Source organism: Anabrus simplex, chromosome 6 (assembly GCF_040414725.1).
Source record: "Anabrus simplex isolate iqAnaSimp1 chromosome 6, ASM4041472v1, whole genome shotgun sequence".
Lineage (NCBI taxonomy): Eukaryota > Metazoa > Arthropoda > Insecta > Orthoptera > Tettigoniidae > Anabrus > Anabrus simplex.
Window position 1 is genome coordinate 285,382,758 of NC_090270.1, and position 22,385 is coordinate 285,405,142.

Sequence of the window (22,385 nt, forward strand, 5' to 3'; positions counted from 1 at the left end):
TTTCGAATACAGTACTTTTCCAGATGATGTATCTCACTTACCATCTGCCAAGTCTATAAAAATGATGACGACAATGACAATGCTGATGATTATGATGATTGCTGATGTCCATCATCGACTGAAAGACTGTTACAAAACATGGACATGTTGCCACATGGGTTGTTACTAATCTCAAGCATTCATTAATGTGGAAATACAGACATGGATGCAAACAAAACAAACACGTCTGTGAACCATATCAATGATCTACTGAGTTATGGAAAAAAAAACCACTCTAAATGTTTATTTCATGCTGACAATATTAAAGACCTATAGGCTAATATAATATCTAAGAATGGAGTTATTAAAATGGCCTCAAATTTAACATCCTGAAGTGTAACACCGTGTCAAAGAAATATATTTCCCTTACAAGATTAGATGATCTATGGTGTATGGGGCAGGTTAATGACCTTGGAGTTGTATTCAACAGTAGACTCACTTTTACCCTGCTATAGCTGAATCATTCAAAGTACAGTGTTTTGTCAAGCGGAATACACGTATCAGACCTAAACTAAGATATGCTAGCATGGTCTGGAGCCCGAAATGCAGCATGTATATTCTAGAAATTGAAAGGATACAAAAACAATTTGTAAACTACCTTCATTGTATTGAAAGGATACAAAAACAATTTGTAAACTACCTTCATTGTAAGAAATATCGATGTTGTCTATTTATGATAACCTATAATACACACTTAAGAACTTTGGCATAACTACTTTAGAACATACATACATACATTATCATTATAGACTGTTATGCCTTTCAGCGTTCAGTCTGCAAGCCTCTGTGAATTTACTAAACATCGCCACAATCCTCGATTTGCAACTAGTGTTGTGGCCCCATTTAGTTCTATACCTCTTATCTTTAAATCGTTAGAAACTCAGTCTAACCATTGTCGTCTTGGTCTACCTCTACTTCTCTTACCCTCCACAGCAGAGTCCATTATTCTCCTAGGTAACCTATCCTCCTCCATTCGCCTCACATGACCCCACCACCGAAGCTGGTTTATGCGTACAGCTTCATCCATCGAGTTCATTCCTAAATTAGCCTTTATCTCCTCATTCCGAGTGCCCTCCTGTCATTGTTCCCACCTGTTTGTACCAACAATCATTCTTGCTACTTTCATGTCTATTACTTCTAACTTATGAATAACATATCCTGAGTCCACCCAGCTTTCGCTCCCGTAAAGCAAAGTTGGTCTGAAAACAGACCAATGTAAAGATAGTTTAGTCTGGGCGCTGACTTCCTTCTTACAGAATACTGTTGATCGCAGCTGCGAGCTCTCAGCATTAGCCTTACGATACCTTGATTCAATCTCACTTACTATATTACTATCCTGGGAGAACACACAACCTAAATACTTGAAATTATCGACCTGTTCTAGCTTTGTATTACCAATCTGACATTCAATTCTGTTGAATTTCTTAACTACTGACATCAATTTAGGCTTTGAGAGGCTAATTTTCATACCATACTCATTGCACCTATTTTCAAGTTCCAAGATATTAGACTGTAGTCTTTCGGCACAATCTGCCATTAAGACCAAGTCGTCAGCATAGGCCAGACTGCTTACTACATTTCCCTCCCTGCCATTTTATACCTTTCAGCAGATGATCCATGTAAACTACGAACAGCAAAGGTTAAAGATTACAACCTTGTCTAACCCCTGTAAGTACCCTGAACCAAGAACTCATTCTACCATCAATTCTCACTGAAGCCCAATTGTCAACATAAATGCCTTTCATTGCTTTTAATAATCTGCCTTTAATTCCATAGTCCCCCAGTATGGCGAACATCTTTTCCCTCGGTACCCTGTCATATGCTTTCTCTAGATCTACGAAACATAAACACAACTGCCTATTCCTCTCGTAGCATTTTTCAATTACCTGGCGCATACTGAAAATCTGATCCTTACCATTTACCATCCTTTCCATTTCCTCAAGCATAATTTCACCAAAATCATTTTCCTCCTCCCCATGAGCTTTGCTGTTCACAACACCACCAGGATGATTTCCTTTTACATTGAGAAGATTTTCAAAATATTCCTTCCACCTCTCCAGTGATTCCCTGGGATCTATTATGAGTTCACCTGAATTACTCAAAACACTGTTCATTTCCTTTTTCCCTCCCTTCCTAAGATTCTTTATTACTGTCCAGAAAGGTTTTCCTGCTGCTTGACCTAGCCTTTCCAGGTTGTTACCAATATCTTCCCATGACTTCTTTTTGGATTCAACAACTATTTGTTTCGCTCTGTTTCTTTCATCTACATACAACTCCCTGTCTGCCTCAGCCCTTGTTTGGAGCCATTTCTGATAAGCCTTCTTTTTACGTTTACAAGCTGCTCTCACTTCATCATTCCACCAAGATGTTCGCCTTTTCCTATCTTTACACACACTTGTTCCTAGGCATTCCCTTGCTGTTTCTACTACAGCATCCTTGTATGCCACCCATTCACTTTCTATATCCTGAACCTGTTTACTGTCTACTGTTTGAAACTTCTCACTAATCATATCCATGTACTTCCGTCTAATTTCCTCGTCCTGGAGATTTTCTACCCTTATTCGTTTGCAGACAGATTTCACTCTCTCTACCCTAGGCCTAGAGATACTTAGTTCACTACAGATCAGATAGTGGTCTGTATCATCGAAAAATCCCCGGAAAACTCGTACATTCCTAACAGATTTCCTGAATTCAAAGTCTGTTAAGATATAGTCTATTATGGATCTGGAACCCCTAGCCTCCCAGGTGTAGCGGTGAATAGCCTTATGCTTGAAGAATGTATTCGTAACAGCTAAACCCATACTAGCACAGAAGTCCAGCAAACGCTTCCCATTCCCATTAGCTTCCATATCTCCCCCACATTTACCAATCACCCTTTCATATCCTTCAGTTCTATTCCCAACTCTTGCATTGAAATCGCCCATTAGCACTATTCTATCCTTGCTGTTGACCCTGACCACGATGTCACTCAATGCTTCATAAAACTTGTCAACTTCATCCTCATCCGCACCCTCACATGGTGAATACACGGACACAATTCTAGTCCTAATTCCTCCAACTGACAAATCTACCCACATCATTCGCTCATTTACGTGCCTAACAGAAACTATGTTCCATGCAATGGTATTCCTGATAAAGAGCCCTACCCCAGACTCTGCCCTTCCCGTTCTAATACCCGTCAAGTACACTTTATAATCTCGTCCTCGTTATCTCCCTTTACCCGAATATCACTTACTCCTAGCACATCCAGATGCATCCTCTTTGCTGACTGAGCCAGTTTTACTTTCTTTCTTCCATAAGCCCCATTAATATTGATAGCTCCCCATCGAATTCCATTTCGTTCACCAAGTTGTTTCCAAGGAGTCCCTCGCCTGTCAAATGGGAGTGGGACTCCATTACTCCCATAGGTCCGAGGCTTGCTTAAAATGTTCTGAGCTCAGTAGATTCATGAAGCAGGATGCTACCCTACTTGCACATAGTCCAAGTGAGGATCTCTCCTCTAACAGGTTATGGACCACCGGTGGATTGTCTAGTCCTAGCCGCCTGAGCACAAGGAGGGCCAGGACTCAGAATATGTCCAAGATGCCCACTCCCATTCCATAGCAACTGGTATCCTGACTCTCAGGACCACTTACTAGGCCATTCAGCCATTGCCCATGGTTCACGAACATCAGAGAAAAATTACATTTGTGAAATTCTTACATAAGATTACTAAGATGTAAGTCTAAAGTATCATCACCCTTCAGCATAAATGTAGTCCGACTCGTTGGCCGAACGGTCAGCATACTGGCCTTCGGTTCAGAGGGTCCTGGGTTCAATTCCCGGTCGGGTTGGGGATTTTAACCTTAATTGGTTAATTCCTGGGGGCTGGGTGTATGTGTTGTCTTCATCATCATTTCATCCTCATCACGATGCGCAGGTCGCCTACGGGAGTCAAATCAAAAGACCTGCACCTGGCGAGCCGAACCCGTCTTGGTATATCCCGGCGCTAAAAGCCATACGCCATTTCATTTAGCATAAATGAAGTTAAATAAAACATGTTTACTAAGTTAGGTTTAAATCATATAAATGTAGTGCAAATACTGTATTACATAACACATAGTTCATTAATTAATATCCTGTATTATTTTGGTACAATTTTCAATGTCTGTAGTCCCTATGACCTACCATTATTATTAATATTATTATTATTATCATCATCATCCTTATCATCTTGGAGAAATCATCACAGACAACTAAATGGGAAATAAACATGGATAAATAGAGCTAGTAAAATTTTTAAAAAGCCCACTTTCTAACCTGGTTCAATGTATACTATGAAATGCTTGTCAATAGACACCAAGATTTTTTTTTTTTTTTTTTTTTTTTTTTACAAATTGCTGTATGTTGCACAGACACAGATAGGTCTTATGGAGATGATGGGACAGGAAAGGGCTAGGAGTGGGAAGGAAGTGGCCATGGCGCTAATTAAGGTAAAACCCCAGTGTTTGCCTGGGGTGAAAATGGGAAACCACAGAAAACCATCTTCAGGGCTTCCGACTGTGAGGTTCGAAACCACTATCTTCTGAAGACACTGATATTCAATACTATTAAACCATAACTCTCCCAGAAGCCACTTATATTTGTGAAATCCTATTCCAAATTTCAAACTAAAGAAGAATTGATCAACTCCTCTAAACTATAGGGTAAAAGAAGAATCATCAGAACTTGCATGAATAAAAAATTTCACGTCTAAAGGGTGGTAAATATAAAGTTGATAATTTCGGGCCAGTCAGCTTGACAAGTGTTGCATGTAAGCTGTGCAAAAGCATTCTTTCTGATTATATAAGACATGTTTGCAAAATTACTAACTGGTTTGATAGAAGGCAGTTTGTGTTTAGGAAATATTATTCCATTGAGGCTCAACTTGTAGGATTCAGCAAGATATAACAATATTTTAGATTCAGGGGGTCAAATGGACTGTATCACTATAGACCTCTCTAAGACTACTGAGAGGGGAAGATCATAGGAAACTGCTGACAAAATTGAGAGAAAGTGGACTAGACAAAAGAGTGACTGAATGTTTGCTACGTGGTGTGGGGGTAGCATGCCTGCCTCTTACCCGGAGGCCCTGGGTTCAATTCCTGGCCAGGTCAGGGATTTTTACCTGGACCTGAGGGCTGGTTTGAGGTCCACTCAGCCTACAGGATTAGAATTGAGGTGCTATCTGACAGTGAGATAGCGGCCCCGGTCTAGAAAGCCAAGAATAACGGCCAAGGGGATTCGTTGTGCTGACTACATGATATGTTGTAATCTGCAGGCCTTCAGGCTGAGCAGCAGTTGCTTGGTAGGCCAAGGCCCTTCAAGGGCTGTAGTGCCATGGGTGGTTTGGTTGAAGCCATTATCTGATTCTGTAATAATTGGGAGGGGAGTTCCCCAAGGCAGTGTATTAGACTTTCAAGATTTCTTATATGTATTAATGTATTTATTTATTTTATTTTAATTCACATTATTCACAATTACAATAGTTCAATCTACATTTTAGTGAATCCCACATATGCAAGCCTGTGTGTGGGCTTGTATACATTGCATCACAAAATCATTTCAACGACACGTGGCCAAAAATTGGATTAACAAACAAAAGCAGTCATCTCCGTACAGGCCATGAAGGCCCTTGGCAGAGAGGTGGATGGTAAAGGCTTCCACTATCAGTAACCTTGGCACTTGATGGGGTAGAGTGGTTAGCTTTATGCCCGTCCACCTTTGCCTCCAGGAATTAACCTGGTACTCATTTTTGGTGCAGGCTGAGTGAACCTCAGGGCCATGTGCACCTCCGGATGTGGAAATCTCGTTTCTTAAAGTTTACGCCATGTGCATCTCCAGAAGTGGAAATCTCGTTTCTTAAATTTTACGACTTCCTGACGGGGATTCAAACCCACGTCCTTCAGGGCGAACTGAGCATGCTTTCACCACCTCGGCCAGGCAGCCCTTAAAAAAATTAATAAACAGATTCATGGGAAGTAAAAATGTTTAAAATAGTGTAACTCATTCTAAATCTGCCAGGGGTAGAGAGGCTGAGTGCAGTAGCCCTCCAAAGAGTATGTGATACACTGTCACTAGCAAGCAGCAAGGCTGGATTTCCACTGTTCAGGCTGTGCCCTACCCACGTGCTGCACAATTTACTCTGCACACAGAGGAGGCGGAGAGGGAGTTGGGTGCATCAGCGTGCCAGCCGGACTAGAGCCTGACCAGCCCCAGGCAAGAGGTTGCTGTGTTCTCGAAGAGCAAGTAGTGTCGTGTTTGTTGCACCTTCTAACAATCAGAATTTATAAAATGTCAATTATTTTAAACTGTACAGTGCATTTACCAGTTCCAGTGCCTCAATGAGGCTGTTAATTGTAGTTAAAATTTTATGAATAGGCATGGAAACGAATAGTGTTAGGTATTTACAAGGCATTTCAGTTTCACAGTGCTCACTGAGAAGAATGAGATGAAGAATGCCAGTCATCCTACACCTGATTTGTCTATGCTTTTACGCATGATAAATGATCATGACCTCAATTTCTGGCTTATATTTTTCCACCGCATCATGCCTCATATGGTCATATTGCTTAGCCAGCTACAACATCGTTTTGCTAACTCGTTGAGTATTCATAAGGCAGTGAATGAATTTCTCCATGCTATCAATATAGAGAGAAACAAGATCTCTTTATTAGTCAATCACCTGAAGAAAACCCTCCTCCAGCAAGGAATAGGAAAGGAAACAATGAGGGCATACAGTAGTTGTAAAAAAAGGGTGTAATACTATTTTCTGCCAGGAAAAAGGAAGATTTGCTTTGCTTTAACTAAGCATTTGTCTGCTGTGAAGCTGTTCAGTACATCTCTTTTTGAAGGATCTACTGACTCCCACAACTTTCCATCCCGTGAGCTCGATGTCACTACTGAAGCCTACCCGTTCTTGTGCAAAGAGCAACTGGTGACTGAACTGACTGTTTTATATCAAAGACAGAAGTTCTGAAGTCTCTCTCTGTACTTATGAAGATGTATGTGACAATGTTGAGTACTGGACTTTATGAATGCTGCTCCGAATAATACTGACCACATCCATGACAACGGCTGAACCTGAAAGGTGCTTCTCTACTTTAAAATGAGTGAAAACATTTTTAAGGAGTACAATGTCAGAAGAACGACTTTCAGCATTGGCAATGATTAGTATAGAAAACAATTTTTTTTGCTAGTGGCTTTACGTCACACCGACACAGATAGGTCTTATGGCAACGATGGGATAGGAAAAGCCTAGGAGTTGGAAGGAAGCGGCCGTGGCCTTAATTAAGGTACAGCCCCAGCATTTGCCTGGTGTGAAAATGGGAAACCATAGAAAACCATCTTCAGGGTTGCCGACAATGGGATTCGAACCCACTATCTCCCGGATGCAAGCTCACAGCTGCGCGCCTCTAACCGCATGGCCAACTCGCCCAGTAGAAAAGAATCTGACGGTCAGTATTATCAATTTCAACAACATAGGGATTGACAAATTTGCTTGTTGTAAAGAAAGGAGAATGGATTTTGTGTATAAGTAAATGTGAAAGTGAATGAAGAAACAGCTTTGGTAAATTACATGTATATTATTTCTGTGCATTAAATAATGTTACAATTTATTGCAGACTTGAAAAATAGAAATCAGTAGTGTTAGATTCATCAAACGTTTAATAAATAGTAGGGATAGTAAGTGTGTTCTTTAGTTTAATCATATTGCAAATTTAGCTGCAGCCCTACCGAAAGGGAAAATCACGAGCCACCACTGAATTTGAGTATGGTTCCAGAGTATGGGACCCACATCACGATTTCTTGATATGAAAACTGAAGATCCAAAAGAAAGCAGCATTATTTGTTCTGGGTGATTTCCAACCAAAGAGTAGTGTTGCAAAAATGTTGCACATTTTGGGCTTGGAAGACTTGGGTTTAAGGAGACGAGCTGCTTGACTAAGCAGCATGTTCCAAGCTGTCAGAGAAGAGATGGCATGCAATGACATGAGTAGATGAATAATCCTGAGTGGAGCTTTTATAGGTAGGAAAGTTCATAATATGAAGATATAGTTGCAATACAAGTGGACAAAATGCAGGCATATTTTCATTTATAGGAAGATGAATTATGGAATGGAATGATATTTATCAAGGGAAATGTTTGATAAATTTCCAATTTCCTTCAAATCATTTAAGAAGAGACTAGCCAGACAACTGATAGGGAATCTACCACCAGGGCAACAGCCTTAACTCTTTCGCTGCACTATTTTTAAACAGAACACTTACAGAAAATGTAATTTTTTTCGTATTTTCCAAATGAACTGAAACTTTATTTTTTAAAGGATAGTGACATTAAACACCATTGCACCATTATTAATTTAACTTTGGCAAACTAGCAGTGACATTTGACCTTGAAACACACATTACTGTGATACATCTCCGAACATGGAACTGTACACATTGCAGGCTGTCCTGGGCAACACTCGTATGTGATGCGGATCGCCATAACGGGGTATATATATGATTTTTCACGATTTCACGCTAAGCTTTTAACATTCAAAGACCGAACATTACTGCCTACTAGCCATGGGTACGTATTGCATGGCGCAAGTATACTTGCATGACCGTAGGTCGGTAATGTCTTTGAGGTTGAGCCAGAGGTACTCCTGAAGCCTGTGGTAATGTGATGGGGAGGGCCCACGTAAAAGAAACGGTGGTTGGTACGCGTGGATGCTGATGGGGTGAAAGGAGTACCTTTGGTTGTAGGGCTGTTTTGTCTTTTGTTATGTAAGAAAAACAAGGCATCACTGGTATATGTCTTTAAATAACTGTACAGTTAAAGGTGTGCCGGAAAACTACCTCTGTCCACAATCTGTATCCAGGTATACAGGTGAAAAGTTGTATGTTGCCTGGGGGCAACAGTATGCAGTAAAGGGTTAAGTAAGGTACAGTACCAGCATTTTCCTGGTATAAAAATGGGAAACCACGGAATACCATTTTTAGGGCTGCCGACAGGGAGTTCGAACCCACTATGTCTCAAATACTGGATACTGCCTGCACTTGAGCGACTGCAGCTATCAAGCTCAATCATACAGAATGGAATAATGAAAACAGGAAAACAGGATTCATGTATTTACACTCAACACATTCACTCCCAGCTTCCTCCAAAGGTATTTAATCATGCAGTCCAGCAGCTTTTAGATGCCACCCTGACTCGCTAGGTAACATGTAACACACGACTTTAACTTAGTATCACTCACATCCTATAAACCCAAGAAATTTGTGCATACCTTTTACTTGACACGACTATTCGTTATATCATTCCATGCTACTTCAATTCCAACCACACACTTCAGTGACCTTGGGATGGGCACATGTTTATTTAGACCACACATCCCACAAGGTGGGAAATCGCACCAAGCTGTAGTAAAATGTTTAACTGCCTGCTCTCTACTGGCAAACTGATCTACTATATCATCTAACATACATTTGAACGTAAAACGTTTGCGCAAATTCAAATTTGACTAAGCTCGGATATGGTATTTTACACACATGAAACCTAATTCGACCATGGTCAGATATGGGAGTGAATGTGTTATCAATCTAGAACATGGAATTCATTGCCAATGATCTTAGGGGCACCATTCTCTCCAGTCATGGTTTTTGTTGAACATTATTTCTAACTCTTCAATTTTGTTTTCAAAAGGGATAAAATGATTCCATTCAATGTTATTGGAGTGATATTTAAATTTGTTATAATAATAATGGGTTTTGGATGTACCTATGGTTATAGCTTGAGATTTCACAGGGTTGTTTAGTCTAGTCCACAGTCCTACATGCACAAGGTCTTGATCACAGTGATTTTACAAATAGCTTTGTCAATACTGGTTACTTCTTTGTAAGCACAGACCTGTAAATCATCTGCACAATTATAGATGATATTTACAGTTTTGAATAGTTGGTGAAATATCATTAATATAGAGGGAAAAGAGGAGAGGGGAAATTATAGAACCTTGGGGTGTCCCTGTCTCAACCTGCTTCAATGAAGATTTTCTTTCCGTGATGCAAACACACCGATTATGATTTGACAGAAAAGATTTTATCCACATTATTACACTGGAGGAAACTGTTAGCCAAACAATCCTTGTGATACATAATGTTTATTCTCAGAGAGTACAGTACAGTAGTTCCCTAGATTTTCCACAGCACTTTGCCAGCAATGCAGGAGACGTCGCCTCACCATATATGAATTTTGCAGTCTCATGTTTCTCAGTGTTGGCAATGTCCTCTTGTGTTCTAAACAGTCTCCCATTCAGTGGTTCCTTCACTTTAAGGTTGAGGTCAAAATCACACAGACAGGTCCAGTGAGTATACCGGATGTTCAAGAACTTCCCACCCCCAGCCCTGAAGTTAACCCCATACAGTCTCTGCTGCATGTGGTCTGGTGTTGTCAAGAAGAAGGATGACATTGTTGAGAAGATCTGGGTGTTTGTCCCTAACTGCACAGCGTAACTGTCTCTGCAAGAAAGTTCTGAAGCACTGTGCAGTGCTGTCACCATTGTACCATGTAAAATGAAGTGACACACAATCACGCCTCTGTGACCATCAGCTTTGTGAGGGAAGGGTTTTGCCAGAACGCCTGTCTTCATAGTGATGTCACCACTCTGCAGACTGGCATTTTAGCTCAGGTTCAAATGTCTTGGCCCAAAATTCATTCATCACATCTATTCATTACATATAATAAAAGTCATATTTAGCCTGTATTGTCAACTTTGAACAGTTTTATGATATTATCAGTAAAAAGTTCCACTTTTACAACACTCACAAAGTTTAATCTTAAAACAAAGTTATGGAACAAAAGTTAAATAGTAAAAATAAAAGCATATAAATATTATTATTAAAAAATGTCTTCAATAACTTAAATTCATAGGTCTCTGTGCATCATTTAACAAGAAAGTGGTGATATACAATTCAAAAGCTGAGTCATTAATCACAGTATAAAAGAGTCTTATGTTTGCCTGCAAATAGGTTATGTATAAAACTATAACTTCTTGTGCAGTCTTGGATTTCTTGCTGCTGTTTATACAATATGTTCCATTAAAAAGTTAGTAAATTAAAAACAGTGCAAATTTTGAATGTTAGTGTTGTCAACACTGTAGTGCCAGCAGGTTTCCAGAACCAATGCTTAGTTGTTATGAACACATTGCCATTTAGTAATCATGCAGCATTGAAGTGGTGTGAAACGTGCTGTCGCTGTGAGAGCGTATTACAGGCAGGGTGATAGTGTGACTGATGTGCAATGGTAAAATTGGACCTGTTTGTGCAGGGAGGAACTTTTCATGTTGTGTAGTTAGAAATGAAAATTGCTGGACTTAGGCTGAAATGGTCTCATATATGGAGTAATTTCCTTTCTGGTCATTCCTTGTCTAGACAGGCAAACCTTGAGTGGCCTTTTGTTGTGTACACTCTGTATACTCTGTACATTCCAGTCTCAAAATTTGGTATCAAAACTTTTGAATTATGTGAATCAAACTCTGAATATTTACAGTCATTCCTTATAAAAACAGGGAAAGATACAGTGCTTGAATCACACTGGATCTCCACCAAAACTCCTAAAACTGCAGCCACAGTGATTAAGCTGCTGGTGCCCTTGATAGGTAGGGCTGGATAACTTCTACAAACAATCCAGATTTAGCATGTGAACCGAAAATGGTCCATTCTACTGACTGTGCAGGCACTCTGAGGCTCAACAGGTCTCTTCTCTACTAGCATAAGCAGAAAAATAATGCAAAAGAGCAACTGTAAACTGAGTTTACTGTAACTGTTTGAATATGATTTGAGTTATTTTGTAGGAACAGTGAATTTTTGAAGAGACCACCAAACTAGCACTTGTGCCTGAAACAACTCCGTCCACTGGGTAATGTGTCACTGAGGAGTAATCACATTAACAAAGCAGTAAATAAAGGTTACAGATCTCTTCATATGATTATAAGGGTATTTAGAGGTTGTTGAAACGGCAAATTTTGAATGTTAGTGTTGTCAACACTGTAGTGCCAGCAGGATTCCAGAATCAATGCTCAGTTGTTATGAACGCATTGCCATTTAGTAATCATGCAGCATTGAAGTGGTGCGGGACGTGCTGTCACTGTGAGAGCGTATTACAAGCAGGGTGATAGTGTGACTGATGTGCAATGGTTATTCTGAGAGCATTACCAGCTCGGACGTCATGGACGTGTGCCATCTGCTCATGCAATTACAATGTGGGTGTGTAAATTTGAAGAAACTGGTTCATCCTTGAAATGGAAGCCTCCAGGAGGCATTTGAATGGTACGTACACCTGAGAACATTGCAGCCGTTTGAGTTTCCATCAAGAGGAGCATTCAATGGTCCGTTCAACAACATGCATCTGCAATAGGGATTGGGCGATGAAGCATACAAAGAATACTACATAAATTCAAGTTCCACCCCCTAAAAGTTACAGAGTGTGCAGAAATTAAATCCACGAGACCCTGTGTTGCGTAGGGAGTTTAGTGAACAGGTGTTGGCTAAAATCAATGAGGATGCCAATTTCCTTAACAACACATGGATGTCAGACGAAGCCTTCTTCCATCTTAATGGATACATAAACAAACAGAATTTTCATTACTAGGCACAGGAAAATCCTTGGGAGTTGCACAAGCATCCGTTACATAGCACCAAGGTCACAGTATGGTGTGTTGTTTCATGTCATGGCATCATTGGGCCTTATTTTTTTTAAAGTGAGGATGGCACTGCAACAACAGTAGCAGCCGCTCAGTATGTTGATGTGCTTGAAACATTCTTTACACTGAGACTGCATGCTCTGAACATCAAAAACATGGTTTCAGCAGGGCGGAGGCATGTCGCATATTGCTTGACAATTGATGGAAGCTGTTCGCCAACTGTTTGGAAGGCCTGTCATTTTATGTAACGGCGACATTCCATGGCCTGGGAGATTACCTGATCTTAATGTTTGCACTTCTTCCTGTGGGAACATCTTAAAATCAAGGTGTACCACTCACACGACACCTCGTAATCTGCAAGCCTTCGGGCTGAGCAGCGGTCGCTTGGTAGGCCAAGGCCCTTCAAGGGCTGTAGTGCCATGGGGTTTGGTTTGTATTATGAAAAAGTTACACTTTGGGCTGAGAAAACTTGGGAGTAAAGAGACCAAACTGTTCAACTAAATGGTACATTATGTTCTGAGCTCTCAGTGGCATGGAATGACATAAGTAGATGAATAATGTTAAATAGAGTTTTTAGAAGTAGGAAAGATCATAATATAAAGACAAAGTTAGAATTCTAGAGGACAAATTGGGGCAAATATTTGCTAATAAGAAGAAGAATTAGGGACTGGAATAATTTACCAAATACAAATTTCATTCACTATCTACCAGTACTGACTTTCCAATTATTAATTTTTCCTAGTGATTTCTACAGTATATTTAAGAAGTGAACTTACAGTTGTCACAGTGTCTACCAGTGAATCCTGGACCACACATACAGGGTAGATCATACTGACAAAAGACCATTTTAAAACAGCCTTGTTCAAAGCCAGAACACATTCCTCCACAATCTTGGCCAAAGCTGTTAGGACCACAAGCTGAAACAGAAACAAAACAGTAGAGTATTATACATTTAGTATGGATGATGATTCTCCCTTGGATTTTGCAGTTTTGAATGCTCACTTTACCAAAATGTGTACCAAAGAAGGAAAAAAAGTAATATTATCAAATCCTTTAATTAATGTGCTTTCTTTGTTCCACCCTGTAGTAGAAGCTGACTCGAGTAGATATGATTGTTGATGGACTTCAGCAATGCATTATTCTTGATGTAAAAAGATTGTAAATGGCATTTTATTACACAAGAAACAACAATATTAATGCTGTAAGACAGTGACTTCAGGCTAACAGCCTACTTAAGATAATTATATGGATATAATGCATAAGTTGACAACACTATGGGGCCAAGAAAGTGTTTCTAGTTCAAGAAGTAAAGGAGAGCAACACAGCAAATTATTACTTTTTTACTCATATGAGGACTGAAGTTGAATATCACAGTGAATGGGGAAAAAAATGAATTAGACTATAGTTGAGTGATAACTCTCTTCAAAACATGATTCCTGAAAAAATAATTTGGTTTCTTCCATTTCAATATCATGCAGCTTCTAAAATTCAGTTGGATCAGACCATTAATAGGGGCTCCCTGGCTGAGGCAGTAAATGTGCTCTGTTCACTTGGAAAGATCTGGATTCGATTCCTGGTCAGAAAGTCAAAAAGTTTAGAAACAAGATTTCCATTTTAGGAGAGGAACACGATCCTGAGGTTCATTCACCCTATATCAAAAAAAATTCCCGGGCTAATTTGGGAGGACAAAGGCAGCCAGACATGGACCTGACAAGTCATTCTGCTTATTGCCAATGTTACAAATAATGAAAGTCTTTACCTGCCACTTCTCCAAGGACATTCGTAGCTTGTACTGAGATAGCCTTGCTTTTGCTATGCTTGAAGAAAATGGTATCGTATTCACAATTACTGGTAAAATACATTTTCCCCTACAAAAAATTGAAGGTTATAAAGTGCTCAAACTATTTTTAAATGAAGCATGAAAAATGGTTATGAAGTAGGTGACTTTGATACGAAGGAGGCGAGGAATTCAAAAAACAAAAAGTCAGAAATGTACTTAAAAAAGGTATGACAAATAGAGCATCATGTCACTCTTCAGTACAAAAGAGAGTGGTACAATATGAAAACCACAACACTGCTGAAGTTTATTTATTGTTAAACCTAAATAAGCATGGGGAAAAGTGAAGCCTACAACAAGTGATGGTCTTGTGTCAGTACAATAGGCCCACATTTTAACTACAGTGCTGTAATCCATATTAACTCTTAGAGGGCAGGATTTAATATATTAAATCCCACAACAGGTCACCCGCGAGCAGAATTTAATATATTAAATAGTCAGAGATCCAGCATCATCGGTGCATATAGCTATTTAAAAAATCAACAGATGGCAGTAAACAACACTTACAGGTCTGGCTGAAAGGTGAATCCTTGAATAGAGTTGCGTTATCTCCCTGCTATCTTTTTACAAGCTGTGAGAGGTTGTCATGTTCAGTCAAGCATGCATCGTGAGTTTTGAGACCGGCTATTTTGCGACCTGGTTAGTAAAAGGAGAGTCAGTGAGCAATAGATTGCTTCAATTTTGGACCCTATGGATGAAAGTCTATATAATATCAAGCTAAGAGAGAGACAGCCAATATTACTGCCACCTTCTTTCTACTTTGCTGCTATAATGGTATGGGCACCCAATCTGCTCATATAATTTTATCTTAACCCTACACGGGTAGAAGAAGAAAGTGATTTTTCACTTGAATAGTCCAAAGAGAATGAAATGGCTGACGAAAACACTGACGTGAGTAACTTGGACCCAGGACCTTCAAGTACCATTCTGATATATAACATTCATTAATATTTTGACATGACGACCGAGCCTACAGAGCACTTTTCACTATTTTTTGATACCAAAATTTTGACACAATTTACCAGGAAAGAGTTATTCAGGGAAATAAATGGAAACAACAGGCAACATGTCCAACTAGAAGATGTAGAATCAAAGACAGGTCATCTCCAACACAATCTGATATAAGGGCTTTGAGTGGCGTAAAGCTTATTTGTAGAATGACTCTTATGCCTTTTTAGTACTAACATGCTGTCAAAAAAAATTCAATAATATCTTATGGACCTCTGCGATGGAATAAATCCAATATTCAAGGGAAGTAATTAATATTATGTACATAATGTATCACAAAATGATAAGTTATGAATTTCATTATGGTCCATATTGACAATTGATCACTATCAAAGGGTAGAAAAGGGTCCACCTACTCAATACCATTAGCTTGTATATTGTCCTGTATAACTGGGACTAGTTTTGACCCCATATATATTGGGTCATCTTCAGCCACACTCCAATTGGAAGACATATGCTCACATATAACCAATAACAAACTAAACAGTCTGGTAGGTCACAATTTACAATCCAAATTTAAAACACTGATGAAGTTTGAACAACACATCCAAACTTCAAACCTTGAAACCAAATGACGCATCAAAACTGCTGTGATTGGTGCTGTCGCTCCTACAGCAACCAAACGTTCCTGAGTTGATCTGGAAGTTGGCATCCCCATCTATATAGTTGAGCCACTTGATTTATAAATTATGTTTGTTCAATATTATTGTCAATACTATTGTCAAAATTTGCTCAGAGAGCATAAATAACTTACCATTTTGTAGCTTTATTTCCTTAAGTTTTTGTGTATATACCCCCTACCTTGCCCACTGTATTCCACAAAACCTAGGTACTTTTTGTTCTCTGTAAATTTATTTGCCCCCCAACCACTTCTAATTCCCAATCACCGCTACCGCTCAGTCAAACCATATCTCCATCTTAACAAATGTTTCAAAACCTGTCAGTTACAGCAAGCTCATTCCATATCATAAAATGTGAACTTCCTATCAGTGGGTATCACTGAATGCATACTGCTGATTATGATTATTATTAATTAGATTGATGCTTTTACGGCCCATAATTGTAGAGATGATGATAAGCTTTCGGGCTTTTGCTGTGTCAGAAAACAAGGTGAAATTCTTTATGTTTCACAGTCAACTTGGCTTTGCGTCTTCAGAAGAAAATCTCATCTGTTCACAAGCAAGACTTCTCTAATAATGAAGTTTTGAATTTAAGAATGTTTTACCGTTGATCTATAGTAAATGTTACTTTCGTTCATCACTAGATGGCTCACTGTGCACTAGCCTTCCAAGCTCCAATTAAGATGTTTCTTGTTCCATCACGTGTGCATACAAAGTAAATAGCGTGGTCATCAGATGAATCAGAGACAAATTGCTGCTCTTATATACAGGGTAAATTTGCATTTTTGCATTTTCTACTGGTGTAACTCCTTTCTTTCTTCTGTCCAGGGGTACCTTTCTTCTGGGACTTTTCCTGAAATTCATCGACTTCTTTCAGGGTATGTTGTACAGACCGTCTATCTTGAAAATTTGATATTCCCACTTCTTCAATGTCCTTCTCAGTTTTTGTCAGCCAAATGGTATGAAACTTCTTGTTCTGACAGAAGATGAACAGGCAATTGGTCAGTCTTTTGGGAGGCAGTCTTAATATATATGGCCATAGAAAGCTACCCTCCTGTTCCTAGCACAATCAGATAGCCTCTCTATATGTTCGTAGAGCTCAGAATGGAAAATTCTAAATTCCCATGGAGGGAATTAGATATTTTTCACCAATAGAGCATGTCAAAAACATATCAGATGTAAGGCTTTTCAGGCGTTTGCTCTATTAACCAGCGTTTCGTCTTAGGTCTGACATTAGACTCGTCAGAGTGGGATGTGTCAGACCCTACCCACTGATGCTGGGTGTATGCAGGTGAGCTTATCAGAAGCCTATATGTGAGGCACAGTCTGATAACTGCATATGGGAGATAAATCTCCACAATGGAATTACTGTCCGCCTAGCAATTCCGAATGGAAAATTCTAAATTCCCATGGAGGGAATTAGATATTTTTCACCAATAGAGCATGTCAAAAACATATCAGATGTAAGGCTTTTCAGGCGTTTGCTCTATTAACCAGAGTTTCGTCTTAGGTCTGACACTAGACTCGTCAGAGTGGGATGTGTCAGACCCTAGCCACTGACACTGGGTGTATGCAGGTGAGCATCATCATCATCATTAGGTTATTTCATTCCCACTTCTCTGTGGAGGAGGGGCAGGCCACCAGCTCAACAAAGGAGCTCTTTGGCCATTAGGAAAATAAAATAAAATAGAGATAGACATCATTAGAGAAAGTATGTATTGTACATACCGAAAAGGAGAGTATGAAAGAAGTGGCATAAGGGGACCGGGATGACAAGTTGGGACCCAGGGGAGACCCGCAAAGCACCCTGCATGAAGCAAGCCCCCGCGAACACCGGAGGAGAATGAGACAAGGGTTTTATTCATGGGAAATTATCCCAGGCGCGTATGTGAATAAGATGTTACAGAGTATTACAAAAGTACATTACAGATATTGAGCTGCAGGAAGAGACTGGTTCATTGAAAGGTGGGAGGAAGAAGCGGGATAGTATTGTAGTAGGAAGTAGTAAAGAGTTGTAGACAAGTTGGTGACGGATGTGGCAAGTAGACGAAAGAGATCCAACATCGGGAGAGGCGGCAAGGTAAAAATTGGGAATGAAATATGGATAGTAGTTGGTGGCGGTGGTGGGGTGGGTGGCGGGGTTAGTTGTGGGCTAGAAGGAGGGGTGGTGGGAGAAGAACAAACAGGACGGGGTGAAGAATGAGAGTGTTCCACTCCAGGTGCCCCCACACCAGAAATCGCCCCTACCAAACTTACCTACCTTCACAACAACAACAACTACCCTCACAACCATAACTCCGTCAACATGTACCTCCTCCCCAGACATAGTCACCACCATCACAACTTCTCATCCATCCCCAGTCATGTCATCATCCTGCCTGACATCATCATCCCAGCAGACCCCAGCCACCCCACCACCGCTATCTCCGCCGGACGCCGAAGTCTCACCACCAGCAAACCAACAACAGTCCCCCCCACCAGCCGTCTACAGCTGCGTCCTACACAGGATATCTCCGGATATCACCGAGAATGCAATAATCCAAGAACTATGGAAAACTGGAGTCAATGTACGTAGAGCCATAAGAATTCACAGCACCCATGGACCTACCTTCATGATGCACCTCCAGATGCCCAGCAAAGAAGACGCTCAGCACCTCATCAAGATCGGCGTGCAAGTATATGGTCACCGCCATCGAGTGGAGCCCTCCCACTCTCCACCCCTACCCAACCGCCAACCATCAAACAAATCACACCGCCGCCCCCAGCCAATCCTCCCCCGTGTTACCCCAAATCCACAACAAAGTCCGCTCCCTATCCCAAATGGACCCATCCCCCTACCTCTCCAAATATACGACCTTCTGCGCCTCCTCATTCTATCTCTCCATAACATCACAACCACCCTCCAGCACCTAACCTCCCAAAGCTACCCCGGACCCTACTTCCGACCGACCTAGGCACATCATACTTATCATTAAGAATTGCATCACCTCATCCATCCCTCTGAATTGTAAAACTCGTCACGCACACCCTCATAAACTCAATCCCGTAGCCATTCATTCAAATTTTCACACCGTTTTTCCCTCTTCTTCATTTATCACATCCATCAGTTCTCTTCTCATCTCCCGGCCCGAGCGAGAGCGTCACTCTCTAATGAAAATGAGAATAGATAGATAGATAGATAGCTCACCTGCATACACCCAGCGTCAGTGGGTAGGGTCTGACACATCCCACTCTGACAAGTCTAGTGTCAGACCTAAGACAAAACGCTGGTTAATAGAGCAAACGCCTGAAAAGCCTTACATCTGATATGAGCTCAGAATTGTGCCATCCATTTCCTTTACTGGACCTAAGGTCTTCCTGAGAATTCTCCTCTCTCTGACTTCAGTTTCTCCATCAGACCTCTTTGGTTCAATGAAAGACACTCCATGACATACAGAGCTTCTGGTCATATGATTGACCTGTAATGCTTCAGTTCCAGGTTGTGCGACAGGCATAGTTTGTTATAAGTGTTCTTTGTCAGTCGATAGGCCAGTTCCAACTTGTTGACTCTCATGGATAATGATGTTCTTTCTGATAAGTTGGTTTCAATCCATTTGCCAAGATACTTAAATTTCTTAGTCCTCTTGATTTTTCCCCATTCTAGTAGCTCGCTTCTTTGATGTTGGTGAAGAACTCTGTTTACTCCAACGACACTTGAAGACCCACTTTGGCTTCCTGTCTTCTGAGGTAATTGACCTGTATTGTTGCTGCCCCATGTTTTAAGATGAAGAAAATAAAATGTATATAATCTATAAGTTTATATGTTGTATAGAATAGGTGAAACCTCTGGTTATCTGTAAATCATTTCAAGTATGTGGTATGTTTTGAGCTGTCAGCAAAGAGATCGCATGGGATGACATTAGAAGATGAATATACTTAAGTGGCATCTTTAAAAGTACATAAAGTTGGAATTGAAGGGGAAAAATTGATTTATAGGGCAAAGAGTAAGGGCTTGGAATAAATTATCAAGGGAAATGTTTGCATAACTTCCAAGTTCAATGAAAACATCTAAGGAAAAGGTAGGTAAACAACTGACAGGGAATCTGCCACGTGGGCAACAGCCCTACACAGCAGCAGCGATTGGGAATTAGAGGTGAGGGAGGGGAGGGGGCACAAACATTTATAGACACAAAACAGTACCCGGGTCTATGGAATATAGCACGGAGATGGGGAGGGCAGGGGTAGACATCAGCATTTTTAAAAATAGCTACAAAATTGTAAGTTCTTGATGCTCACTCAACGAATTTCTATAGAGACGTAAAGACAGTAGAGACAGTCTAGATTGGTTGTGTTTTGAGATTTTGATTCAATACTATACAATAAAACTTGACCCAAGGAACAATAATTACACAATATATTACAATTAAATATAAGTACAGCATGATTAAAATTAATTTAGAATTTGACTACTCACTAAGAAAGTATCAGACACTAAATAGAACTGCACAGATACATTTAATGAGTAAGAATGCCAGACTGATGAATGCACACGGCAAGCGAGTGAATTATACCTGTGTCCATGACTTTGGCAAAAATATACCCCTGCTACCGTTTGTTGCTGTACAAATCAGTTAGCTGCTATGAATGACATTTTGTGTGTATTTCTGCTAAAAATCTTTTTTAATAATTATAGAAATTAAAGGAAATAATTAGCTGATAAGACAATAGGGTTTGTACAAACTGCATCTTTTTATAATTCCTAGTTTCAGGTGGCTAAAATGGAGTGAGCATTTTTTCTTCACAAAGTGGGGTGGGGGTGACTGCCCTAATTGCTGCTACTGACCCTACATGCAGATCATTGATGACTGATTAGTCAGCACCATCCATAGTACATTAACATACCATTACAGCCATAGAGCCTGGGACTTCATTTGAAGCTAGATTTGCTCTGTCCTGTGCCAAGTGACAGATGTAAGAGTACTGCATCTATCAATAAATAGCAACAATCACATATAGAGAGATAAGAGCATGAAAAGGAACACATAATCTCTATCTGTCAAAATGGCCCCTTAGTGAGTGTTGATGCTTACCCTCATGATGAAACTGGGAAGCAGAAACAAGCTTGTTCAGTTGCCTGTGGTGCATGTTGGAGAGTGGACGTGTGACTATCGGTGCTAGTATATTACTCCGTGTGGTGCGAGTAGGTTCGGGTGTTCAGTGTTTCGTCTTACTTAGCTTGCTTGGGAGCGGTACGAGGTTTGGTATTATATGTCTTAAATTCTAACTCACTCCCCACATCATGGCGGAGTCGAGTGGGGGTCAGAGTATGGAGGAGGAGTCTGTAGAAGTGGATACTTGTGAGTACTCTATGGACAATACACTTGTGTTAAATGACCCAACCCCATTGGATAGTAACCGTACTTCCTCTACTAAGGTTAATGTGTATGCTCTTAAACCTGAAACGCAGACATACGATGATACCCATAAAGGCCCATATCTAGTATTTGTGGAGGCCATTGATGTAAGTAAGAACTTGGGTAGTATACATCCCATGGCTTTGGGAAAACTTTTTTATGACCGTAAATTTTCCGGGGTTACTCAAATTGCTCGGCGAGGTCACCATAGAATTCAGATAGAGTTTGAGACAAGCACAACAGCTAATAACTTTCTCACCAATCCTCTCTTAAAGAAAAAAAGCTTAAAGCATTTATTCCTTCCGCGTCACTCTATAAGATCGGAGTTATTCGAGGGGTTGATAAAGATTTGTCCGTAGAGGAAATTTGTCAGGTTGCTGAATCGACCGCCCCTATCGTTAGAGCTCAGAGAATGAACCACCGCTCCGTTCAGGATGGCCGGGTCAGTTATATTCCAACTGGCACCATTAAACTCACATTTCGTAGCCAGACTTTACCTGCCTTCGTCTCCATTTATCGGGTTCGAACCCAGGTCGACCCATTTGTCTTTCAACCGACTATCTGTCGGCGATGCCAACGATATGGCCATACCAGAAAAAACTGTAGGGCTCAACTCCCTCGATGTGCCAATTGCGCACAAGATCATGAAACTACAGTATGTAAGAATTCTACCAGACTTTGTCTCAATTGTTCCGGGGAGCATTCCGTGGGATCTCTACAATGCCCAGAACATAAACGACAACAGGCTATGAAAAAACAGCAGGCTTTGGAAGTTTCTCCTTTA

At 40.4% G+C, this 22,385-nt stretch overlaps 1 protein-coding gene across 2 annotated transcripts in view; it reads right to left on the minus strand.

Annotated features, from left to right (window-relative positions):
- Positions 1-22,385, minus strand: part of LOC136876466 (uncharacterized) — a 468,653-nt gene that overhangs the window by 136,553 nt on the left and 309,715 nt on the right. For both annotated transcript variants that reach the window (XR_011018471.1, XM_068228445.1), the window contains exon 14: positions 13,520-13,660. Coding sequence is in view for 1 of the 2 variants with exons in the window: in XM_068228445.1 (XP_068084546.1) it covers positions 13,520-13,660 (141 nt within the window). In the remaining variant the exon portion in view is untranslated. The remainder of the gene's footprint in view (positions 1-13,519; positions 13,661-22,385) is intronic.